We start from the raw sequence: 26,926 nt of genomic DNA, 5'->3' as shown, positions 1-26,926 counted from the left end.
ACACACACACACACACACACACACACACACACACACACACACACACGGTTTCATCATCTTAAAAGCACACGCTAGTACCATTTTCAAGGCAGTCCAAAGTTCCAGTCTCTGGGCTGCTTTTACAAAATGGCGCCTCTCTCCTCAGAGCAGCATGGCCACAGGTGCCTCTGCAGGGCCCTCCACGTAGGAATTGAATTTATTCCCGCCATGGCTGGGAAAACGGAAGTATTTTCTGAAATGTAACTGTGTGAGCTACAGTTCGTGGCCACCTGCCCAGTCCGGCTCTAGGAGGGGATGGCAACTTTCTGGAAAGATGAATTGCTACTTTTACCACAAGCTCTTTGCCTCTCGGTTCCTGGTTCTGCCACCTCTGTTGGGTGTTCGTCTTTGCTGCCAAGTGTACAAACCACACTGGAAACCACCAGCCTTCACGTTTGAGTGGCCAGGTTCGAGGCAGAATGGCTAAGTCTGTATGGTTTGAGGAGGGCGGGACAAACAGCCTTTTATGCTTGTGAGAACTGCAAAATTTGACAGCGAGTGGACACCACGGGAACACAAGAGTTTCAAGAGACTTGCTCCAGAGCTCCGAGCTTCGAAGCAGAATGTGCATTGTTAGGAGCCAGGAACCTTTGCGCCCAGTTCACTGCCCTGTCAACTCTCCAAAAGCCTTTTACAGGTTTGACCCAACTATCTCCTGACCTGTTTGCACTCAGATGAAGGCCTCTTGTTGGCCCTCCGTCCTTCATCTATGGCCATCCCTCTCTAAGACACGTTTACTTTCTCCAAATGAGACAGTCCATTCCTGTTTGTCCTCCCTGGGATTTCTGATTTCCAGTCTTTTTACCGGTTCTAACTGTCTGTGCAGCGCCAACTTTTAGACCCGGAAGCAAAATGGGGAGGTGACTTAGTCGGGTTTGCATATCGGTCTGTGGGTGCTGTGTAGCCAAGGCCTCTGTTCCTAGACTGTCCGACCAGCTTCCTCGACTACAGATCAGAACGCTTGGCGGTTCTCCAGCCAGGGCTTGGTGAACCATTTCTCCCAAACAGCCAGACCACCTCACACTTCCCTTCCTGGGTCTGTGTTTTCCTTTTACGTTTAAACCGGTTTGATTTTTTAAAAATCACTTTATTGGGGGTTCGAACAAAGCTTATCACAATCCATTGTGTCAGTCACATTTGTTGCCATCATCATTCTCAAAACATTTGCTTTCAACTTGAGCCCTTGGTGTCAGCTCCTCATTTCCCCCTCCCTCTCTACCCCCTCCCTCATGAACCCTTGATATAAATTATTATTTTGTCATAGCTTACACTGTCTGTCTCCCCTCACCCACTTTTCTGTTGTCTGTCCCCCAGAGAGGAGGTTATGTGTAGATCCTTGTAATGGGTTCCCCCTTTCTACCCCACCTTCGCTCCACCCTCCCGGTATCCACTCTCAACACTGGTCCTGAAGGGATCATCCGCCCTGTGTTTCCAGTTCCTATCAATGCCAGTGTACATCCTCTAGTCTAGGCGGATTTGTGAGGTAGAATTGGGATAAGGATAGTTGGGAGGAGGAAGCATTTAAGAACTAGAGGAAAGTTGAATGTTTCCTCATTGCTACCCTGCACCCTGACTGGCTTGTCTCCTCCCTGCGACCCTTTTGTAAGGGGATGTCCCGTTACCTACAAATGGGCTTTGGGTCCCCAATCTGCACTCCCCCTCATTTACAATGATGATGATTTTTTGTTCTTTGATGCCTGATACCTGATCCCTTTGACACCTCGTGATCACACAGGCTGGTGTGCTTCTTCCATGTGGGCTTTGTTGCTTCTGAGGTAGATGGTCGCCTCCTGAAGAAATGTTTTTCTAAGTAGCTGGTAGACATAAAAAATAGCCCTGGTGGCAGAGTGGGTTAAGCTGCTACCATAAGGTCCATGGTTCAAACTCAGTTGCTCTGTGGGAGAAGGAGAAAGCTGGCTGCCCCCCGCAAAGAAACGCAATCTTGGAAACCCTGTGGGGCAGTTTGAAACCCCTAGTCGCTCTGCTGGAGATGGACAGGTTTTCTGCTCCTGGAAAGCGTTATAAGCTAGGAAGCCCACAGGGGCAGTTCTACCCTGTCCTACAGATAGGGTCTTGATGAATCGGAGTTGACTCAATGGCAGTGAGTTAGAGAGTTAGACAAAGCCATTGGCCGACTTCATTAATCTTGCTAATGAAGTATGAATGTATGAAGTGTGGGGGCTTGGGGTGGCGGAGAATGGCAAGTGGTCCTTCTGTGAAAATAAGAACTGGCGGGAGGGGAGCCATGAGAGAGAGGCGTGGAGGAGAAGAGAAAGGAGAGGGAAGCTGCCCCTTGGAAAAGCTCAGTCAGCAGAGACTTGTTTTTCAAAATAAAAACTCACAAACCAGGCTCACCTCCATTGGGTCGACTCTGACTCACAATGGACCTACAGGACTGAGTGGAACCATCCCTGTGCTTTTCTGAGACTGTGACTCTTTATGGGAGTTGAAAGCCTGGTCTTTTTCCTGCAGAGGTGCTGGTGGTTTCGAACTGCTGACCTTGAGGCTAGTAGCTCCACTCGTAACTACCAAGCCAGCAAAAAAAATACGTCAAAACCCTCGGTATAGCTGAATGCTTCCAAGAAAGCACACTCTCACCCGCTCCTTTTGTTTCTTTCTCTCTCCATTAATTTCTTAGGGCAGTCTTAAATTTACAGAAAAACGGTACAGGGCATACAGAGAACTAGTCATCCTACAGCCACTTGGTCTCCCTCCTGCATTGTGCTGTTAGTGATGCCTTGTGTGTCTGTGGCACATTTGTTACAAGTGATGGACCGATGTTGTTGATCAGGATTAGCTAACGTCCCTGGGTGACAGTAGGATCTCTGGGTTTTGACAAATGCATGCCATGCCTTCATCCTGAGCCTCGAGCCCACTGGCCACCTCGGATCTTTGTACTCTCTAGTTTGACCTTGTCCTGACTGCCATATTTTTGGACTGGTAGCTTTTTGACATTGGCTTCTTTCGCTTTAAGAGAACACATGATGTCTTTCTCCAGCCTTCCTTTTGTTCCCAAGGGGATACAGTCTTTCCTGTGAGCTGGACAGTCGGAAGTAATCTATCTTGGACCCTGTTTGATTTGTAATTAAAAGTGGAGGAAGCGTCTGCTTAACTCTGGAAGGCGGTCTCCGCCAGCTCTCCCCGTCCCTTTGTAGCAGGATAAAGGACAAGACCTTGACCACCACCGGAATCCCACAGGGACTGCTTACGGAAGCTTGAAAACGCACCCCCGGGCTGGTACCTGGCCCTCTGCAGAACTAGCCCGGCTCAAGCTGACGGGCAGGAGGCCCTAAAGCTTCAAAAATGAGGGCTTGGAGTGAGCCTGGCATCGCTCAACACATGCTGTTTGCCTTCTCCTGCTGAATTTTTAATTTCCCCGAAATACCAGTAGGGAAAACGGACACTGCCGTCTTTCTTTCCATCTCGCACATCGCAGCGATCAGGAGTCTGTGCTTTGGGATAATGAAATAGGCTGTCATTTCCTCCCCCAAATAATACATCACAGAGTGGAAATGCAAATTTCCTGTGGAAGCTGTAAGTAGCAGGTGGTATTTCCTAATATATTGTTTGTGACCTTTGGGGAAATTGATATTATGAGCTGACTTTGGAAAATTAAAATAGCATCAAGAGCCCATGTTTTAAGTCAAACAATATCTTAATTTTTTTTTAAGTCAGTCTGGAGGATTGTACCAGGGAAAAGACGTGCACACTTAGTTTACGTGTGCTGAACAAGAAGAGAGAGGTGGCATAGTAAGAATTGTCTTACCTCATCCAGAGATTTTGTGTGTGTGTGTGTGTGTGTGTGTGTAGTGGCACACACACATTTTAAGTTTTACTTTAGCTCTTTGCTATAAAACAATGCTTTATACATTCTGCCATACAAAGAATTACGCATGGGCTGTTCAGATGGCGAGTCTGAGTTAGCCGAAGGTAAAGACATCTGTATTTTGCATTCATTGGTTCAGCCGCCCTACATTTCAAGCCTGATTTTTGTCCAGCATCAAAGAAAAAGTTGTTTTATGGTTACTGGAGTTTTTTTAACTCACATTTCATGAAAGGGACCCGAGTCACTGGGTCGTTCTGTTCTTCGTCATCGTTGTTTTTCTGCCCAGCGGCCTTTTCTGCGTGCCACCTTCCTGGGCAGGGAAAACATAATTTCATTCTTGTGCTTTTCCTTTGAAGGCAAAATTTAAGAGGCTTAAATAACACTCAGGTTTTGGAATTTCCTTCTCTGCTCCCTACCCAAAGCCCCGTTTCACAACCGCGTCAAGCAATTCAGTGTTGAGAGACTTAAGAGATTCTCGACCCTATAAATACCCTTTATATGATTATAAACCCTCTGCATAGCAAGGGCAACACGGATGGAACCCAGCTCTAACAAAGTTTATAGATAGACGTACGTGGTGCATACATATGTGGCTGTGTTTCCACAACGTGGAGAGCACACAGATTCCAGATTAGGCGTCTGTACCCTCTTTGACTCTGAAACTTCTCTGAGCATGTGGGCCGGTTCATTTCTCAGGGCCCGCTGGTCACAGCCAGTGAAGGCCTAGGAAACGTTTGCCGAATCCAAGAGACGGAGGTTGGTTGGAAGAGCGTACACAGTGATCCTTCAGATGTTGGTTGCACAGATTTGACTTCTCGGACCAGATTTTCCAGCACAGGGAATCTACGGCTCCCCCATTAAAGGAGTCGGATAGGACCCTGGGAAGGCACATTACTGCATGCACTTGAGGGGCCGCTGTCATGCTTCCTCCAGAAGAAGGGGGCAGTGCGGAAGCCGGGGTCAAGGCCTAGTTTAGTGAAAGCTGACTTTGTCTTGGACTCTCTAGGTCAGTGGTTCTCAACCTTCCTAATGCCGCGACCTTTTCATACAGTTCCTCATGTTGTGGTGACCCTCCAACCATAACATTATTTTCATTGCTACTTCATCACTGTATGAGATCGATTTTTCTCAGGAGCCCCAATTTCTAACAGCCTTTCTTAGTGATTCATACACTTAATCAGAGGTAATTAATACTAAGAGATAAAAAGATTGCAATAATAGGCACAAAGCGCTACTCAAGTAGATCTTGGGTACATCAAGTGTGGTGAAATGATCGATCGCTGGAAAAGCAAATACAAAAGATGACAGGGACTATATGCCCATCAAAAAGCACATCCTTATCCCTTTCAATATTCCATTGCACTCTGTAAACAACCAAAGAGCTACTTCAAGGATATTTTTACTCACTACATCTTTATTTAGCATCTTTGAGAAAATCAACTCATCTATATCTTGGGGGGTGGGGGGTGGGGCGTTAGGGGTGGATGGAGAGGCGTGAGATTTACACCTGAATAGAGCAGGGAAAGTAATGCCTGCATGTTGTTCTTGTGAGCTGGTAGTGCGGCCCGGCCACACCATCCCATCAGCTCTGATCTGATGCTTGTGATCCTTAGGGCTTTTCACTGGCTGGGTGCTCAGACGTCCCTAGCCAGGCCTTTTTCCTGGTGCATCTGATCCTGGACGCTCTGCTAAAACCTCTTCAGCATTGTCGCAAGATGCTGCAAGATGCACTCATTGTTCAATTCTGCACTTGGTCACTGAACAGACCCGTTTTACCATTATCATGAGCTTCATCAAATCATTCTGGGAAGAGAGTAGGCCTGGAAGTGAGTTCTCAGAAGCAGCCACAAGCGTCCTCTGAAACTCACGCAACGGCAGCAGCCCTGTCGTACCCCCTTTCCTGACCCAGTTACCACAGGCTGGTCTCACTTTTGAAAGATAAGGAAGCCTGGGGACACTCTGTAAATGACTCGGGAAGGTGTATGTCCATTCGTATGGTGCCCGGACCCTCGCCCCTCGGGTTCTCACAGCTTCTTCAAGGAAGGCAGTGAACCGGGGCGAGCCAGAGGCTGTCCCGTGCGAGTTTCACGGAGAAGCCTTGCCTGGTTCACCCTGTGGCCTGGCTCTTGCCCCTTCTGATGTCTTTCGGTCCCCCAAATGTAAAGGACATAGAAAAGGAACGCTTTTTGAGCCCCTGAATGATACCCAAACTGCTATCTTGACATGGTATAAGTCAGAGGTGGCAGAATTCTTGGGGGACGGGCTAGAGAGATGGAAACAGCCCCCTTGTCGAGACCTGGGTGGAGCGTGTGTCGGGAAAGCGTTGCTTCACGTTGTGACATTTTTCATTACACGAGATTTCTGTGATTTTGCAGCTGTACTTTTTGACTTACCTGTACAGCACTGAGAAAATACATTATGGATGAGCCAGCTCATGGCTCCAATCAATTCAGTTCAATCAGTTCCCTTCCAACTCCTGGGGACCCTATGGAGGACTGAGTAGAACTGCTTCTTAGGGCGTCTGGGTTGCCAGTCTTTATGAGAGCTGAGAGCCTCCCCTTCTTCCTGATGAGCAAATGAATGTCCACCCTTGTGGTCAACAGAGCCCCGATGCTGAGGGCACGATGCCACGTTCTATAATAGCATGAGAACCCTTGTGCACTTCGAATTTGTGCTGTTCATTAGAAAGATACTGGAATTCGTGATGCACGATGGCTCTTTCAAGGCCCCCCACCCACTTATGCATTTCCATATCCAGGATACAGGTGATACAGGTGTTTGGCTACCAGGAGTCTCCTGACACCTTTATGTAGACCCATTTACATTATGTAGACTTACTTACATTTAACACCGAATTGCTGTGTTAAAGGAGACCCGGGGGGCACTGTGGGGTAAGCATTAGACTGCTGACCGCAAGGTTGGCAGTTCAAACCCTCTGGCCACTCTACAGGAGAAAGCCAAGGCTATCTACTCACAGAAGAGATTTACAGTCTCAGAAACTGTACACAGGTTCTCTGTGCGGTGGAATTGGCCTGAGTGAGCGCGTGGTTGGTTGTTTGGTGTTATGCCAGGGGTGGAGGATGGCAGGTTTCCTCTCAGGAGCTTTCACCTGTAGGTTCTCTGCCTATCAGGTTCACCAGGCTTCTCCATCTCCACAAAAGCCATGGGAGCACCTACAAGTATCCTGATGGTGCATCAGTTAAGCACTTAACTGCTAACCGAAAGGTAGAGAACCCACCGCTGCTCTGTGGGAGAAGAGATCTAGCGAGCGCCCCAGGAAAAGATGTAGCCTTGGAAAACCTGTCAGGCAGTTCTGCTCGGGCTTGTAGCAGAACTAAATAACGAGCATTACGTTCCCCTGATGCCCTCCTTCGTTTCTATGCATGAAAATCATCAGCGGAAAGTCATGTGGGCTGAGGAACTAGGCCTATAGACACTCAGCCTGGAGGCTGGCATTCTTCATACCCTGGTACCTTGGTTTCTTATCTCCTCTGTGATGGTTCCAAATGTTGAGTCTACAAAAAGGTGCCAAGAGTTTCTGACTTGGCCACTTCTGGTAACCAAACACCTGTAGCACTTGGGGTGTGGGGGGATTCTTTAGAGCAAGATACGGATGGAGCCATTTCCCTTGGCAAGGAGCCAGAGGAGCAAGTGACAGGTTGAAATAGTGAGGGAAGGTGGCTACTAAACTAGTGAGCAGCTCAACCTATCTTTCCTTCCTTGATTCTTCTACTCTTAGCACTGCAGAGGGGGACGTAAAAACACAGTGTGTATGTACCTCTTAGCATGCAGAAAGTACTCTCGTTAGCTTTGGAAAATATCAGAAACATTCCATTGTTGGACTATTCAAGACCTTTCACATTAGGTCTGTGCGTTGTATGATGTCAATCAACAGTTGAAAAATAACTTAGTTTTAAGATTACATTAACTACAAAAGAGCACTTAGCCAGTTGCAGAACCATTGTAAGCGCTAAGAGTTCAGCAGTAAACTTGAACTCATGGAATGGGATTTAGTAGATGGGTGCTATCAGTCATGGAGAAGTGTGCTAATCACCTTTACACAAAGTAGCTGTGCGTACATTTGTTGGCTAAGAATATCTCTTTAAGGACAAAGATCTGCATGATTGCAGGGTGCTATACCTACTTGCTATCACCTAGGGCTTGTAGGGTGGGGGTCCTTGTTGTTTTCTCCTCCTCCTCCCCCTCCTCCTCCTCCCAGTCTTGGGTCACACGCATGCAAACGTCTTAATGTGAATACTTAACTGCTGTTAACATTAAGAATAGCGCAGATCTTGACTTTTTTAAACAATCCAAGCCTGCAGCTGATAGTTTGCAAGCAGCACAAGGCTTTGAACCCAGAACTTGAACAAGAAAGAGCAGTCAGTGTGCTTTTATTGAACTTCTGCCGAACGTCATCTTTGGAAGGAGGTGATTTTATTTTCTCCCTTTTTCTTGAAGAAAACAGAGTTGAGTTTTTTTGTGTGTGTGTTCAATCCTGAAATCTACTTGGTAGCCATTCATTAAATGTAATAAAATATGTCGGGTTTTGTTTTTTCAAAAGAAAGCCCTGACAAGAGTCCATTTTGAAGACTGGTTCTCTTTCCCGGCAGCCCGCGGTGTTTGGAAGCTAGAACAAGGGAGGCAGTCTTACGTGGTACAGTCTTGCTGGGTTGCAGGCGGAGCATTCTCACTGCAGCATTGTGTGACTGTCATGTTATGGAAAAAAGCTACAGGGAATTCTCAGACATGCCTAACACTTCTAGCTTTCATGTTCACCTAGCTGGAGCCATCCAACAAATGGTATCTGTGGGTCAGAGAGAGTTTGCAAGCCACTATTATTAAGCAGTTTTACTTGTCCTCTTAAGTAAAGGTTCCTTGTTAATATTATGAATGTGTGTGTTCTTTGCTTTCTCTATAAATCCTTTGTTCAATTCTTTTTTTTTTTTGGGGGGGGGCTGGCAAAGAATGTGTGTGTGTGTGTGTGTGTGTGTGTGTGTGTGTTGGGGGGATATCCCTACTCCACACATCAAGTGCTTTAAATAGCCAAGCCAAAGCTGAATGAAGGAAATCAGCCCAGATAAGATCTCTGTGAGATGCATGCCTATGAACTCTGCACCGCACAATAACAAGGAAATTGCCATTGTCCTGTGCAAGTGAGGTGAGCCAAACACATGAAAAGAAAAAGCCTGTTCCGGTGGCCGTGCTGACGTAGGAACCTGGAAGGCCACAGCCATGGCCCGGCAAGTTGGCAGATCCTAGAGTAGATGCTGAATTTGGAACAGAGAGAGCTTGGTAATCTGTGCCCGGAGTGATACCAAGGTCCTTTGGAGGCACAGGCTGCAAGCTCTAAGCAGTGAGAGCTACTGCTGGCGGCACTGCTACCGTCCTGGCTCCCTGCCGTATGTAGCGCTATGGAATTTATTTATAATAGTATTTCCTGCATTCTCACGCTCAAAGTCTGTGGTGTGCATTTTAGCCACGTTAATCATCTTTAATCATCCCCGTAGTCCAGTGAGGTGTCCACGGTAAGACGGATTAGGAAATGGAGTTTGAATAGCAACAAGATCACGTTACCTGTGCATGTCTGATGCCCAGTCTGATCCCAGAAATCTTCCTGGCTCTAAACTCCTGTTCCTCACCTATACCTTAAACCTCCTTTTCTGTGAGGTCAGCAGTTCAAAACTACAGCTACTCTGAGGGAGAAAATCGGGGCTTTCTACCCCTGTTAAAGAGTTACAACCCACCGGACGGTTCTAACCTGCCCTACAAGGCGGCTGTGAGTGGAAATTGACTCCAGGGCAGGGAGTTTGTGCCTGTCCGCAAAGGTCCCAGAATCCTTAGACTCTACATGGATGCCTCCTAACTGGAGCGGCAGTTGGACTTGACTAAACAAGTTTTATTGTTGTGGTGGTTGAACCCTCACCGAGTCCAGTGAGAATGTTTCCAAGGCCAGCGGCTGCCTCTGTAACTACCACCAAGCAGCTCTTGTGTCCTGGACAAAAGACTAACGACAACCCAAGATAGCCCCTTACCAACATCCTTCCTTGACTAACAAGACAAATAGATAAAAAGAAAATTGCTTCGAGCCACCACCAGTTCCTTCCAGCCCCCACGATGAGAGATACCTACCAATCCTGGCAGGAGGCCCAGACATACCAAAGCATGTATTATCTAGAGCCAAGGACTTGGAGACCACTGCGTCCCGGGAGAGAGCGCATCCGATTTCAATAGACAACTCGTTCATCAAGCAGGGACGCGCCCCTGCGGAACTGACAGGGAGTCAGACGAGCAGCGTCCAACAAAGAGCCGTTCTTCCTGGCAGCGGTAGGCTGCCACACACACTCACGTTCTGCTCACCCTCAGCCTAACCAAGCAGAACCCCGGTGCCTCCCATTCAAAGTCCGTGGGTGTTCGGGACATGACCCATGTGTCGGAGCTGTGGTGGAGGCTGCATGGCACCCTTGTTCGCTGGCTGTCAGGTGCAGCTTCGGCCTCCGGTGCACAATGAGATGCACTCCAATGGGACTTAGCAGAACGAAAACCACAAGCAAAGCAGGACAGCAAAAACCACCAACACCGTCTCTCCAAATAACCGTTCTACAAAGGGGACTGTTCTTGCTCGAACTCCACGGAAACACTCGTCGTCCAGGCAAAGAACGCGGCGCCAGCCTCAGAGACAAGCCAGTACAAGGAATTGTTCAGATGTCTCAAGCCAAACTGCAGTTGCTACGCTCCACGCGTTCCCCATCTTTCTTGGTGCCCAGGAAGCTACCCTTTTCTTGACCTGCTGCACCAGGAGCCAGGCATGGGGGGCTGCCCTTGTCAGGCAGCTCTGGCCTGTGGAGGAGGGAAGGGAAACCTGCTTTACACTGTAGAAAGAGGTCCTCACTACTTCTACCAGACAACCCTACCTGGAAGTGCTATAGCCATCCTGTGACTCTGGGGCCATACTGACTGCCTTTGAGTGGATCTGACTCTCGGCAACCCTATGGGGCAGTAGAACTGCCGCTGTGGGTTTCCAAGGCTGTCAACTTTCACTGGAGCAGAGCGCCATCTTTCTCGCTTGGAGGGACTGGTGGGCTCATGGCGAGCAGTCCCCCATGTAACTCAGAACAAATCTAATGTGGCAGTAGCCCATGCTGGTATGGGGTGGGAGTTCAGCTCCAGGCTTCTTGTTGTGGTCAATAGATAGCACCCTTTGTTAAGTCCATTTGAGCTGGGGTTACCTCTTGTACCCCGAAGTATTCAATGGGAATTTTCATTGGTGGGAGCCCTGAAATTGATTGGAGGTTATTGGCCATATTCTTTTTTTTTTAAACATTTTATTAGGGGCTCATACAACTCTTATCCCAATCCATGCACACATCAATTGTGTAAAGCGCATTTGTACTTCATTCTCAAAACATTTTCTCTCCACTTAAACCCCCGACATTAGGTCCTCATTTTCCCCTTCCCTCCCCGCTCCCCCCTCCCTCATGAGCCCTTGATAGTTTATAAATTGTTATTTTGTCATATCTTGCCCTGTCCGACGTCTCCCCTCACCCTCTTTTCTGTTGTCTGTCCCCCAGGGAGGAGGTCACATATAGTCCCTTGTAATCGGTTCCCTCTTTCCTACCCACTCTCCCTCTACCCTCCCTGTTTCGCCACTCACACCACTGGTCCTGTAGGGCTCATCTGCCCTGGATTCCCTGTATTTTCAGTTCCTATCTGTACCAGTGTACCTCCTCTGGTCTAGCCAGACTTGCAAGGTCAAATTCTAGTCATGGTAGTGGGAGCAGGGAGGAAACATTTAGGAACTAGAAGAAAGTTGTATTTCTCACCGTTCTTACATCGCACCCTGACTGGCTCGTCTCCTCCCCGAGATCCCTCTGCAAGGGGATCTCCAGTTGGCCATAATCTTATAAACTAGTTTAATTTCCTTTCATCAGTAAGCAGTTGCAATTCTGCCAACTTCTGTTCATGGTTTGTCAGAGTAGAGCTGTGCTCAAGTTCAGAAGGAATTCATCGGGGCTTCTCTCTGGAGATGTTACTGGGTCCACATTGGCAGCTGAGGATGATATTCATTCATACCACCCGGGGATCCCTCTCCAGTGCACTAATCTACAGGGAATATGTGTTAAATATACCACAGACCGCTAGGGACTGTTGCTGTCAGGTGCCATCGAGTCTGTTCCGACTCAGAGCAATCCTGTATGCAACAGAGCAAACACTGCCCAAACCCCACATGATTGTTCTTATGTTTGCGTCCATGGTGGCAGCCCCTGCCTGTCCATCTTGTCAATCCCTCCCTCCTCTTTTTCACTGCCCCTCTACTTTACCAGTTATGTTGTCCTTCTCCAGGGGCTGATCTCACCTGGCAACATGTCCAAAGCACGTCAGACAGTCTCTCCATCCTTGCCTCTAAGGGAGCATTCTGACTGCAATGCTTCCAGGATACGTGTGCCTGTTCTTCTGGCAGTTCATGATGTCGTCATCAATTCTTCTGCGAGCTTCCTTATTCAACGTCCAGCTTTTACATACTCATGAAGCAATTGAAAATACCATGGCTCTGGTCCTCTTTACCTGAGCCCTCCAAGGAGCATCCTTGCTTTCCAGCCCTTTCAAGAGGTCGTACGCAGCAGATGTACCCAGTGCGATTCTTGCCCGCTGCTTTCACGAGCATGGAGTGTGGATCCATGCAAAACGAGATCCTCGCCTCCTTCCCTCTCTTCTCCATTTACCGTGATGCTTCCCATTGGTCCGGGTCCCGTTCTCACTCCTGGGTGCAACCAAACAAAGCGCCACGTGGGTTTGCGCCATCCTCCCAGTGTTCCTTGTGTTGGAGCCCGTTGTGGTGTCCGCTGTGTCACTCCACCGTGTTGTGTGCCTTCCACCAGGAGCTGGTTCCTCGGGACAACATGTCCAAAGTCCAAAAGACCAAGTCTGGCCATCTTTGCTGCTAAGAGAGTTCTGGCTGGAAGAGTTCTTCCTAGACAGATTGGTTCATTCCACTGGCAGTCTGTGGCCTATTTTTATAAGATCTTATGAAAGGTATCAGTCACGACTTGGACCTAGCGGAGGAGCTAGATGATAAATAATATCCTTATTAAGTTAGTTTGTTAGCCTGGGTTGCTAGAGAATCGAAACCAGTGATTAGGTAGGTAGGTAGGTAAGTAAGTAAGAGAGTATGAAAATGGCTCACACAGGTGTAAATGTGGAGAAACCCAAGGCTGGTTCCAAGCCCCTGGGTCAGATGCTAAGCGGGAGGCGTCTCTTGGCTCTTCTAGCTTTAGGGCTCGATGAGCCCCAGGATCAGCTGGAACACCACAGACTGGTGGCTGCAAGGGCCGATGAATCCAAGGTCAACAAGTCCGATGAGCAGGCTGCTGATGGCTCCTGGGATGAGCGGGTATTAGGGCCGGTCGTTGGCGCAGGTCCAAAGAACTAGAGATTGACTAGCCAAAGGCAGGACCCAAACCCAGCAAAAAGCAAGCAAGCATTCCCACAGGGTGCACTTACACAAGAAGTAAGGCCGCCCCCCTGAAGAAACTTCCTTCCGATTGCGTCTGGGCTGGGCTGTGATCTGAGTAAGGAAGTTTCCCTCCACCCTAATCTTCTTAGAACTGTTCAGCTACTCCGATCAAATCCCATGGTGGAGTGGATTACAGTGTGTTCCGTCATAACCTGGGGAGTTACCAGACCTCAGCTGCCAAACCACCGAGGAACCTAGCCCAGCCACATTGACACAGAGCCCAATTCTCACAGTGAGTGTGAGTCAGCGTGGCCTGTTGTACCCCAAAGCGGGAGGACACCCCTGTATCCTGCCACTGCGAGGAACACGTCTTCCTGGCGGTGAAGGGGTCTTGAGACTAGCCTGAAACACTTTTTGAATCTTTACTCCATGCAGAAGACAGGGCTGGGCTAGGGGCCGAGGCAGGTGGGTGGGCAGTTTCCCTGTTTAAGACTCCCTGGGAAGTTTCCATCGGTGGCGTGGTCTGCTCAGGATTTAAGCACACCACGTCTCCAAGGCTAGGCCATGAAGTGGTCAGCGTGGAAAGCTGGCTCGCAATCGTGCCTTTGTGTAAATATGTATAAATATTATGCATCTATATGTAGACTTCAAATGGAGTGTTTTAAACGACTCGCTCTGTGTGGGAATGTGTATTTATATATATCATGGGTAAAAAATCAGTGCCATGGGTGGTCACATTCCAAAGGAATGAACACATGCCCCATGGCACCAGCCAGTGGCTGCAGAGACCAGAGAGGAGAGGGGATGCCAGGCAAGAGCCTAGAATACAAAGCCACAGAGGACACAATACAAGGAGGTGGGTCCAGTGCTGCACAGTTGATCTCGAATCTGTGCAGCAAGGCAAACATCCTTTTTCCTCCTCACCTTTTAATCACAAATAATAATGGATCACATATGAGATTATAAACCCCATAGGGACTTTGTATATTTCCAATGCCATAGATACCAGGAGATTTACAGCTACCAGTTGTATCATATTCAGAGATTAGAGCTAGTGATAAACAAGGGAAGGCCCCCCCAAAAAAAATCACCCGTTAGCGTTTTTCATGGATATTTTAGCCTGCAATAATTTGTTCTTTCCCATGGAATTTTTGGAGGGGATCAAAAAACAGTGATAATAGAAGGATTAAGGAAAGTATAGAGAGGACAGAATAGCAGGATAAGAGATCTTGATCTTCTTGACATGAATGTATTTTCCCCCCAGATAAGTTACCATTGCAGAACTAGTTTTCTAGACCTGGTTTGTCCTTTTAAAATACTAGAAGCATTTTTTTGGTAACTAAGGATGTTTGTTTTTAAAAACTGGTGTTATTTTCTTTATTTTTATCTTTATATTATTATTGTTTTCTTCACTCAGGATTTTTTTTTGGGGGGGCGGTTCTTTGTAATTCATTTTACTGGGGGCTCATACAACTCTTATCACAATCCATACATACATCAGCTGTGTCAAGCACATTTGTACATTCATTGCCCTCATCATTCTCAAAACATTTGCTCTCCACTTAAGCCCTTGGCATCAGCTTCTAAGAATTTTTTTCAATTGTTAGATTAAAATATAGTTTTTCTTTTCTTTTTTTTCCTCCCAGTTTTTCTTGCTTGGTCATCATTTTTAGTAAAATCACAATCAGTCTTGGCAGACTCAGTTTTTATTATCAAAAAAGAAAATAAGGTTAATTTTGTTGATGAGAGAGGAAGGGTAGACATAGCGCTGTTTTTCCATAAGGGTGCAGGGAAAGTGCAGAATAAGTGGACGGTTTTCCCTTAAGACTCACCTGGGGCAGTCAACTGGAACAGAAAGGATAGGAGATGGGGAGACTTGCAGCCTGGGTTCGAGGGTGGCTTCATTCTAAACCTATCTTGCAGTCCTTTGCAAGCCATGTATGACCTTGTGGGTTTGAGTTCTGCACGTGTGGATCTGCACAGCTGAATTTCCTGCAGATGGTTGTTGAGAGGTCTCAGTAGAGCGTGTGCATGGAATCACTTGGTAAACTTTATATCACTGTGTTGTTACCACGTGATCCAAAAAACCAACTCGCTGCCATCGAGTCTGCCGACTCACAGTGACCCTTTACAAGGACGGTAAAACTGCTCCTGTGAGTTTCCGAGTCTGTAACCGTTTACAGGCCTAGAAAGCCCCGTCTTTCTCCCGGGGAGAAGCCGGTGGTTTTGAACTGCTGACCTGGCAGTCCTAAACCCAACTTCCAACCACTGCACCATCAGGGCTCCACATGTGAGTGATAAAACCACGAAGTGAAGAGTCGTATCATCTCATTCTCAGTGGTGGCTGAAGAACGGGTGGTTCCGTGCATGTGACCAGGAAGCTGAGTCCAACCCTACATTTCTGTAACGTTCTAAACAAAGATGTCTCTTTGGTTCAGGGGCCATGGAGATGGCTCCAACCCAGAGCAACCTTGGGTACCAAAGAGCGTAACCATGCCCCTTCCAGCGCCATCTCCGTAGTTGTTGTCAATCCCTCTGAACAGGGTCTGCGTCTTTTTCTCTGCCACTGTACTTGACCAAGCAGTATGCCCTGACCACGTGTCCAAAGCACGTGAAGATGCAGCCTCATCCTCCTTGCCTCTCAGGAACACTCTGGCCATGCTTCTTCCAAGACAAAGATAGGTCGTTTTTAACATAATAGGACACAGATCTCAGGACTGTTGCTTTTAGCAAAGGTGAGCTGAGTTTGGTAGTTGAGAGGTTACCCAGCAGCTCATGTGAACTGTAAGCAGAGTCGGTTTGGGAGCTAACCCCAGTAGAGTATTTCGTTTTTTGAAGAATGGAGATGCTGAAGAAAGGGACATTCGTCCAGAGAAAACCTGGGAAAATGGAATCTTCTGGAAAGCTGCTGTGAGGCTGTGGCGGGAAGAGAACCCACTTCCACAGCGGGTTCAAAAGCTTAAGGACACAGGGGACTTCTCTCAGATCGAAGACTCAACTCCCTGCCATTGAGTCCGTTCTGACTCACAGGCAACCCTGCGCTGCTCGAGCCACGGAAAGACTGCTAAGTCAGGGTCCTGGGGAGACTCCGTGCATATTGCCCCTAGGCCAGCCCTTCGCAGTCCCTGAGACCAGCCGCTCTTATAGCTGCACAGACTGACCCTTAAAGAAATGCCTCCAATCAGGATTCAGCTTTATAACTTCCACGCCCTCCCTGGTTTAACCTCCTGGGGAGCACTGGAAGCTTAAATCATTTTGGTCAAACTATTTTTAATTGTTTCAGTCTACGGCCAGGACAAATGTACCCAGGAACAAAGGCGTTGTCTTAAGTGCTGGTTCTAAATCTCTCCGGTCGAAATGAAAGTAATTAGAAGCCTTTTTACCATCATGTCATTTCTATCGTAAGCATACGAGCAAGCACAAAAGAAAAGGCCTAGGTGTACAAAACTGTAAGTGTCAAATTTCAGTCCAAAGCCAGTTTACCACTATCAGAATAAAGAGCCAATGTTATCAAGATTTAATTTTGAATGATCACCATTTCTGATCTCCAATAGTATCTCATTAGATTTTCACTATATCCTAGATGTCTATTTTCGTAGAACATTCAACTTTAATGTTCTGCCTGGCCAAAGTTGGCACTAGGTAAAGTTTGAAGGTAGGCAACAGATTCTTTGCCTGTCTGTTTAATTTGTTTATTCATTTTCCTTTAGAGCTGTTAACCTCATGTGTATATATTTGTGACTAGTTATCTGAAGAGAAACATATCTTTCTCTCGCTCGCTATATATATGTATATACATATGTATATATATATATATAGAGAGAGAGAGAGAAACAAGTGAACAAATTTGAACATTTAAATAAATGTGAATATATAGTTAAAGGTTCATTTTCAAATATATTTGTGTTTCTTTTCAAAAACCTGTAGGGTAAGGAAACAGGACTGAAACAGATTAACTTATTTTTTCCCAGAAATAATATTAGTCTCACATTTCTCTCTTGGTTCCTTATGTAGGGTGACTTAAAAAAACAAACTTATTGTATTAGTGGTTCAAATCTACCAACCATTCCGTGGGAGAAAGATGAGGCTGTCTGTTCCCATAAAGACTGACCGTCTCCGGTAAATCCTATGGAGGCTCACTGTGAGTTCAAATTGACTCGTGGGCAGTGGGTTTGGTGGTAGTGGTTTTAAGAGGCACCGAAGAGAAGCCAGAGACCATAGAACTCCTGAATCTACCCTCGGGGGCTGCTGTGGCCTGGTCCCACACTGACTTGGACTGGTGTCCATGAATACACAGTGAGCAGTGGTCAAGTGCTGAGCTGCCAGCCAGGGCGATTGTTGGTTCGAACCCCCTAGTAGCTGCGTACCCTGTGGGCGAGAGATCTGGCAATCTGCTCCCATAAGCATTGCAGCCCAGAAAACCCTCGGCAGATCCTCGCTGCCACGTGGCGCTGCTGTGGGTCAGAAACTGACCCCACAGGACTCCACAGGTACAGTGGAGCTGATGTGCTTCCTTCCTCGTCCTTGAACAGATGACGACGAGGCCCGCAGCACACGGGGGGGATAATCAGCCAATACATACTTTTGATGTGACGCTCACTTTGGTCTGTTGGGTTACACTGTACGGGTGCAGGCCGAGTGGAGTAGGAAATGAAGAACGCCTCCCCGATACCGAGCAGGCATTCCAGAGATACTGCCAAAACTCCCCGTAGATTTATCACTTCTTAGGAGACTTTGTACAGAGAACTACAAAATCTCCTTTGAACTATCAGGGCCAGATGTTACCATCAAATTGTAACCATCCATGGCTACAGATGTACGCATCGCACACAGTCATCGCAGGGGAGGGAAGTTAGGGCCCAACCCAAGCTTTCACTGAGCTCAAGAACTTTGCCACTAGCCAGTCTCGGTAGGGGAGTTCCTGGGTGGTGCAAAGGCTTAATTAACACACTCGGCCGCTAACCAAAAGGTGGGAGGTTTGAGTCCACGCAGCGGTGCCTCTGAAGAAAGGTCTGGCGATCTGCTTCTGAATCGTCAATTGTTGAAAATGCTTGGAGCGCAGCTAGACTCTGACACACTTGGGGCCGCCCAGAGTCAGAATCAACTCATCAGCAACTGGAAGTTCTGTGGACAGTTGGTCATCTCTGCTGAGACCTCCACCACTAGAGGGCAGAGTTCATCTCAACAGAGGAAACCTTGAGAATGGAGAGACGCTCAGCCTAAGGATGGTGTAGGCCACATTTTAGCGCACCAAATCCACTGCCCCCAAGGACAAAGCCGGCAGCCTTGGTGTAGACACAAATATCATCATTTGAGCCATTTGAGCACTTTGAGCACTGTTTGGAGTTTCGCAATGAAGGTTCCTATGTTGCCAGATTCCACGAAAACCTTACTTAAGTGCAAGTACTATTATATTATTCACTAAAAATACAACTCATGTAGAAGTGAGGCTTGCTTTGTTTGCTTCTTAATGAATAGCTTGGGAACTTGTCCTTACAATGCAGTCAACAGGGAATTGCTCTCCATGAAAACACACCATGCTGTGGGACAGAAGCACCTGCCGGCTGAGCAACAGTCACTTGGTGCTGTTGTCAGGTGCCAACGAGTGGGCTACGACCCATAGGAGCCCCATGCACAACAGAACCAGGCGCTGTGTGAACCTGTGTCACCCTTACAATTGTTCCTGTGCCTGATCCCTTTGTTGCAACAACCACAGTGTCAATCCATTGAGTGGAGGGTCTTCCTCTTTGTCGCTGCCCCTCCACTTTACCAAACACGATGCCTTTCTCCAGGGACTGGTCCCTCCTGACAACATGTCCAAAGTATCTAAGATGCAGTCTTGCCGTCCTTGCCCCTAAGGAGCACTCTGGCCGTCCTTCTTCCAAGACAGACTGCGTTGTCCTTTTAGCAGGCCATGGTCCTGTCAGCATTCTTCTCCAGCACCACGATTCAAATACATCGGTTTTTCCTCCGTGTGCAACATTCACATGCATACAAGGCAGTGGAGAATACCATGGCTTGGGTCAGGCACACCTCAGTCCCAAAATTTACGTCCTTGCTTTTCCACCTTCTAAAGAGGTCTTTTGCAGCAGATTTACCTAATATAGCGCCTCTTTTAAGCTCTTGACCGCTGCTTCCATGAGCATTGGTCGTGGCTGCAAGCAAGACAGACTCCTTGACAACTTCAACCTTTTCTTCATTTATCATGATTTTGCTTATTGGTCCAATTGTGAGGATTTTGTATCTTCTGGACGTTAAGTTGTCATCCACACTTTTAAGGCTATAATCCTTGCTCTTCATCAGCAAGTGCTTCAGGTCCTCCTCCCTTTCAGCAAGCAAGGTTGTGTCACCTGTCTATCATATGTTCCTAGTCAGCCTTCCTCTAAACCTGAGGCCACATTTTTCTTCCTGTAAGCCAACTTCTCTGATTGTTTGCTGAGAATACGGATCGAATAAGTGTGGTGAGAGGATACAACCCTGACTCCCACCTTCCCTGGTTTGAAATCATGTGACTGTCATCTGAGCTTGTTTGTGTGTACGACATTCCATAAATCAAATAGATCAAGCATACATGTACAATTGCTACTACAATCAGTTTCAAAACATTTTCTTTCTTTCTTGAACTCTTTGATATCCACTCCCCTTTATCCCTTTCCTTCCCCCACAGAAACCCTTGTTATTATTGTTATACATTCTTATTATTCTTATAGATTATTTATTTAACTAGATGTTATCCCATCCAATATACCCATTCACTGTTTGTTTTTTAAAGTGGGCACAGCAGCCTTCTACTGGCTGACAAAAAACCAGGGACATGATTAGATTAAAATTCTGCCATGAATACAAAAGTCTAAGACCCATCTGCTTAGAGATCCAAAATGGAAAGGCAGTTTTCTTGACTCTGTGTGTAATCATCACCCTTTACACTGTAGCCCGTTTCTTAAAAGGAATTTGGTAGGCCCGAGCCTCTTTCCCTGTAAGGCACTTTCCCTCGGCACTGTAATGGATTGCTCACCCTAGGACCTTTGTTAAGGACCGTTTTCTTTGACTGTCAACCAGAAGGATGGCTTCGCTGCCAAGTGTCAGCTTTAGAATACCTGGACTTCCTGGAACCCTGGGTCGAATTCTCAGGCGGCCTGGGAAAGCCCCTTCATTGTTCTGCAATAAATGGAGTGGCAGGTAATTTCCTATACAAGAGTTCCTACAAAACTCTTAAAATAACAAATACTCCACGGGCCTTAGAATGTCCCATACCTCTTTCCCTTCCCAACGGAGAGATGTGACTCTGCCATCTGATCTCAGAAACTTCAACCTCCGTCCTTTTCTTTGCGGTTCGGGGAGTCAGAACGGACTCCTCAAAAGTGCATTTGGTTTTTCGGGCCAAGTACTCTCCGTGCAGTAGCCTAAGCCCTGTCCGTGGAATTGAACCAGAGGACTTCTCTGTGTAAGTAACGCTCCGCTTGATGGCCCGGAGAGCAAGTGAGCCGATAACGGTCGCATGAGTCGCAATCGACTGGGTAGGTTTGTTGTTGTTTGCATGGTTTTTCAAGTGCACTTGGGTGTAAGGCCACAACTGCAGTTCCAACCCACCACCCTCTCCAAGGGAGGTTTCCTGTTTCCGTAAATATTTACAATCTCAAGAGACCCTATAGAGCGATGTAAGTTGGAATCAAACTCAGAGGTCATGGGTGTCGTTGGAGTTTTTAGTCCAGTGTAAGTCACATATATTCCTATGTATATATGGCCCATGTGCTTAGACACCCCTGCTTAACCTTTGCACGGAACATATGGTTGATAGGTGGGTGTCTGTTGTCCTTCCAGTTTTATTTAAATGGTAACCGTTATCCAAAGCATTTCTTCCAAAGTGGGGGGTGTGGGAGGGGGCTCTTCATGGTCGTTGCACTCTAGGAGAAAGCTGTTTGTCCCCCATTTAGAAGTGTCAATGAAGCAGCGGGATAAGAATTTTATTGCAGGCTTTGGGGACGGTTCTGGTGGCCCCGTGGGTTGCACATTGGGCTATTATCTACAAGGCCAGCAATCTGAACCCGGAGCCATTCCTCAGGAGAAAGATAAGACTGTCTGCTTCTACAATGCCCTACAGGGTGACTGTGAATCAGAATGCACTCGCTGGCAGTGGGTTCTAAGTTTGGGTTTGTAGCCATCTCCCAACACAATGGACCTAAAATCTCAGCGCATTGAGAGGTCTGCAAGCCAAGCAGAGTGACTAACCCGTGACAACTCACTCGAACATGAATTTACTCGAAACCGGGTCATCTGCCTTGTCTGATTGTGTAAGCAACTGGGGAGGCTTCCGGTAGAGCCTCCCGTGCTGTCAGCCCCACCCTGGCTCACAAGGCCTGTAGGAGTGGGTGGGCAGGCAGGCGCCCTGAGGTTTTCCCAAGGTGGTAACCTTCCTGGAGGCAGACATCCTCATCCTTGTCCAGCAGCGTGGCTAGCGGTTTCAGGCCACAGACACTGGTTAGTAGCCCAAGGCTCCTCTTGGAGATTATTCTCACAGCTGTCAGTTCCAACTCATAGTGACCCTATAGGCATCATCCTTCTCCCTGGGAGCACTTGGGGGTTTCAAACTGCTGACCTTGTGGTTAGCCCTACTCGTCACCGCTCTACCGCCAGGGCCCCTGGGAAAGCACGTTCGTTATGAAATCTACTTGTTAAAGGGGGACTACCCCAGACCCTCCATGGTTGATCATGAAGACAGAATTTCAAAGTGGGGCAGGACTGCTGGCCCTGTGTGCCTGCCTGTTGTCTCCTGGGATTCTGTTTTTAGCAGCACATGGCTGGGGGGTGGCCACTAAGGAAGCCATGGTTCCCCCACCCCCGCCCTCTGTGGTGGCTGTGGGACATCCTGAGAGGTCCCAAAGAGGAAGGCCAGTTAGGAGGTAGACATTAAGGCCATGAAGGACAGCTTCTTCTACTGAATTGGATCTGGATTTTGGTGGTGGTGGTGGTGGTGGTGGTGGTGTTTAGGAAGAGAGCCGGTGTCCAAGGATTACAAAAATGAGAAGGACCCCCCCCACCCCCCCATTGTTGCAGCTTTAGAAAATGCCCTGGGCCTCCATCTTCCTGAGAGAAAGTGGAAATAGTAAGTTCTGGGCCCTTCCAACAACAAAAAGGGGGGCGGATGTTAGAGTAAATAGAAAGAACTGTAGCATCGAAATAATAAATCTGTGTAGAAAATAGTACTTGTTGACTAAGGTGCGTGAGAACAGATCACTGACCCGCCGGGAAGATGAGAGTGCGCTGCGGGGGTTAGGTGCCAGGGGGTGGGTCCTGACTCCTAGCGCCCCCTTCAGGTCTTTTAAAGACGTAGCGTCCGTGTCTGTGCGCACAGCTCGCCCGCCGCGTGCCCGGCTTCCAAGGGCGAAGCTCCGAGCCGCGCGCTTGGAGATGCCGCCAGGAGGATGAGCGCCTCCCAGTTTGTCTGGTGTCCAAAAAGGGGCTCCCAGGAGCTGTTTTGTTTTGCTTTTTCCTCCTTTCCCTTTTTAGGAATGGCTGTAGTATTATGCTGCAGTCTGCATTTCCGGCCAAAGCCATTCATAAAAATGAAACAAAACAACCACCACCCCCCGCTAAAAAAGACTTTCTCTGTCCAGTCTGGAGCCATTGGGTGCCAGAGGCTGGGAAAGCCTCCTGTCGGCCCAGCCCCAACCCCAGCCGAAAGCACTCAGGGTCTGTTTGTTTGGTGGTCTGAAAAGTATGAAGTGCTGTGTGCGAGGGCAGCTGGTACAAGTTCTGTGACACGGACTAGGCCGCGAGCCAGGGCTGGCAGCATTTCAGACATTGTCTTTCTCCTCATTGAAGTGTCAGGACCTAATTCATGGAAAATTGGGTGAGCTGGCAGCCCTTTCAGAGGCTTTCATTGAACCGCAGCGTGCAGGAGCCACATGAATGCTGGATCCCGGGCCAAAAGAGGCGGGGACGGAGGGGGGGGTGGGGGCGTGTGCGCGCGCGCACTAGGAACAGTCCGCCTGCGAGAACATTTGTAGATTTCAAACGCTCTGAGAGTCAACCTGTGTGCAGGTGTCATCGGCCGGGAGAAAGAGGACGGAGCACAGGGATCTGATCTTAGGAGCCACCCTTTTGAAATGAACCCCCTTGGCGTGCGCACACTGCAGTCCTAGGAGGCAAGCAGCCTTAATAGTCCTTGGTTCAATTCCGCCTGCAGAAGAGACGTCAGCTCCTAACCCGGGCTTTTGTGATGTCCTCGCCACTGTGACTTAAAGTCAAAAGGAAGAATGCCCGCCTCCCACTCCCCACTTGGGCACCCTTCCTCCCACGGGAAAGAGCAGCTTTTTACGCAGGAGTATGTAACTTGTTTAACATTCCGGCAACAAAGCATCACACCATTAGAGGACAAGGGAAGGACTGGAAGCTCCACTCGTCCACCAGAGAGTGGGTTTAGCCCGTCAGCTCGCTAGGACAACTGGAGCGTGTTCTTCCTTCCCTTATGCAGGAGGATGTGCCACGCACAACATCACAGTGGCTCATTGGTGTGGAGTACGTAGAATAAGGAAGGCTTACATTCAAACACGAGAGTGTGGGGACAGGAAGTAATCTTTCAACCCCCCCTTTGCCAATATCAAAGGGAGACATCAGCCTTCTGCTGGTCCTCTAATTGCTGGGAAAACAAATTAGACCGGCTAGGGAAAGTTATCTCAGATGTTTGCTGCAGAGAGGAGGGTGAACGCTGCGCATCTGAGAGCAAAGTGCTCTGCAAACAAAGCCTTCGAGAATGGGAGAGAACAACCCAGAGAGCGAGTGGAAGCTCCAGGAAATCAAATGTCTGATTAGGAACTTGTTCTATGGATTCTATTCCGAATATGTAAGGAACTCTTTACAGCTCCATCAGTGGGGCCCTGGTGGTGTAGTGGTTACCAGTTGGGCTGTAGTCTGCATGGCCGGCAGTTCGAAACCACCAACAGTGCCTCAGGATCAAGATGGGGCTTTCTACTCTGGTCAACATTTACCAGTTTCACAAACCCGCAGGGGGTCACAGTGAGTCAGCTTTGAGTCCATGGCAGTGCGTTTGGTTTGGGTTTCTTTTTACAGCTCACTAACGAAAGCACGAATATCTTTTTAAGAGACGAAGAATTTAAAATCCTTTATGCATATTAAAAATTTACTAAGTATGCATTTCTCCAAAAAAGGCATGCAAACGACCACGTGTCGCAGTCACTCACCCAGAAAGCCAAACCCGTTGTCCTGGAGCCCATGCCCACTCGTGGTGACCACATGGGTTGCAGATTAGAACTGTTCTCCAAAGTGCCCCTGGGTGGGTTTGAAATGCCAACATTATGAATAGCAGTCCAGCACTTACCTGTCTGTGCCACCTGAGGATTCCTTATTAGTCAATCACAAAATTGCATTGGGAGAGCTGCAGATGGGCACACCCCGAGGTTGGCCATCTTCAAAGGGACAGATAATGCCATAATGCTGATGGCGTTCTCTGGAGAATGGGCATCGCCCCTCCCCGCGGGCTGATGGGAATGTAAACTGGTGCCACTGCTTTGCAAACCTCTTAACAGTTCCTTCGTGGATCTGCTTCAGGGCTCCTAGGCATCCATCTGAAAGAAAGGAAAAACCCAGAAGCTTGTAGGTGGATGTTCTTAGCAGCAGTCCTGTTCCTAGCAGAGGTGAAAACAAGCCAAAACTCCACTGACTGATGAATGGCTGCCCACCCATTTATGTAGCTGTAGAAAGCAGGCGGGTACCGATACATGCCAACATGGAAACCCTGGGAAACAGCATGCAGGAAGTCCTTCACAAAAGAGCCCATGTTATGTGATTGTCTCGTGAGAAGAGGGCACTGTATAGAGGCTGAAAGAGGATTAATGGGGGTTGAGGGAGGTGTAGCTTTCAGCGGATGGGAGCAGAAGGAGGGAACAGGAATTGAATGCTCATGGGTCCTTTCAGGGCGTTTAAAAGTTGTTCTAAAATTAGAGGGTGGTGATGGTTGCACAGCCCTCTGAATATAATTTTTTTAACTTAGAATTGTAGACTTTAAATAATGAGTACATTGTGTGACATATAAATTATCTCAATAAAGCTATTTCCAAAAATCCATAATATTAAGAAATTACACATCGCCACTCCTCAAGTTCTGTGACATACAGACCAAAGTGAGAGTGAATCGATTGAAATTTTCGTTTCTTATTGTTGGTATGAATGCCAGACTTTGGTGGGGGGTTGTGTTAATCCCCATACCCTCTAATGTAGTTCCCTAATTCGTATCCAAGACCAAAGGCCTGCCACCGAGTCCATTCTAATTCATAGCAGCCTTGTTTAGGGCCTCAGGGTTGTAAGTCTTTTACAGAAGTACACAGCCTCATCTTCCTCCTACGGAGGGACTGGTGAGTTTGAACCACTGACTTTGCAAAAGATTCAGACTCAGTGCTTCTCAGACAGCACCATGCGTGCTCTTTGTAAAGATTATGGATAATAAGCACATGTGAAACTTGGATAAGGCAGCTCAGGTGGCGAACTGGTTGTGCCTTGGGCTGCTAACCCCAAAGTCAGCACTTCGAAACCCACAGCTATTCTTAGGAGAACGATGAGGCTCTGCTCTCATAAAGAGTTGCTGCATTGGGAACCCGCAAGGCGGTGCTTGTCCCCCTGGATCCCTGTGCGTTGACATGGACTTAATGGCAGTGAGTGAAAAACACGGAAAAACCATTGAACGTGGATATCTTCTCCTTTACTTGGAAGAAAACGTGGATGCTTTTTTCCCCCCATTGTATCTATTTCCTTTTAAAATGTAACATTTCTTCTTTTTTTCTTTCTTAGCCACAGCAAGTGGTTCAGAAGAAGCCTGCTCAGGTAAGAGATGATTATTATGCTTATCCCAGAAAAAAAAAGTCCTTAAACTTACATTTTAATTGGTATTATTTTCTAAGTTTTGAAAATGCCAGCAATTTTCTAGTTTTGAAAATGCCAGCAATGCAGTAACAGATTCTTAGAAACTGGTTGTATTCTCAGAAAAAGTTGGGAATAGTTTCAAGATCGCATGGTTAAAAAAACCTAAGAGAGAAAGTCTTCTGTCCGTGTTCAAAGTAAATATAAATGCTTCAAAAACAAAAAGAGAAGTTACTTTGTTTCAGTGCCTCCTGGGTAAGAGGTGTGCTGAACCCCAGGGCACAGTTTTCTGGTTCGTGGACTTCACTGTTGTCTGCCTCCCTGACAACGCTCCCTGTCCCACTGACGTGACAGGGCACATATTGGCCACAAAACCGTTCATGTTTCCTGGCTGGAAGCGGTTCTGTTCATTGATTGATTCCATAGTATTTGATGAGCCCCGAGGACCCCAAAAGAAGTTGGGAACGTCGGAAATTCCCTCATGTCAAATGTTCAGATTGATGAGCGCTCCAGCTTGTGTAAATGGCTGAACTGCAGTCTTTGAAGTCCTTGGCAGCATCAGCATTAGGAGCCAGCTTTCCTTCCCTTGTGCTGCCGTATGTCTGGAATTCCTGGTCCTAAAAGAAGTCTGTGCTGGCTACTGCTGAGAGTCATTTCCACCAACTTCCAACTCAGAGCACCCCCTCAGGCAGAGTGGAATGGCCCCCGTGGGGTCCCCCGTCCCCCTAGGCTGCCAT

At 47.7% G+C, this 26,926-nt stretch overlaps 1 protein-coding gene across 1 annotated transcript in view; it reads left to right on the top strand.

Annotated features, from left to right (window-relative positions):
• The window catches only part of HMGA2 (high mobility group AT-hook 2), a 142,953-nt gene that overhangs the window by 102,109 nt on the left and 13,918 nt on the right, over positions 1-26,926 (top strand). Inside the window, exon 4 of the mRNA XM_004700476.2 lies at positions 26,121-26,153. Coding sequence (XP_004700533.1) covers positions 26,121-26,153 — 33 coding nt within the window. The remainder of the gene's footprint in view (positions 1-26,120; positions 26,154-26,926) is intronic.

Source organism: Echinops telfairi, unplaced genomic scaffold, assembly GCF_000313985.2.
Source record: "Echinops telfairi isolate 266 unplaced genomic scaffold, ASM31398v2 ScPeMD7_2;HRSCAF=8, whole genome shotgun sequence".
Classification (NCBI taxonomy): domain Eukaryota; kingdom Metazoa; phylum Chordata; class Mammalia; order Afrosoricida; family Tenrecidae; genus Echinops; species Echinops telfairi.
The sequence above is the reverse complement of the archived record's forward strand: the minus strand, read 5'-3'. Positions and strand labels throughout refer to the sequence as shown.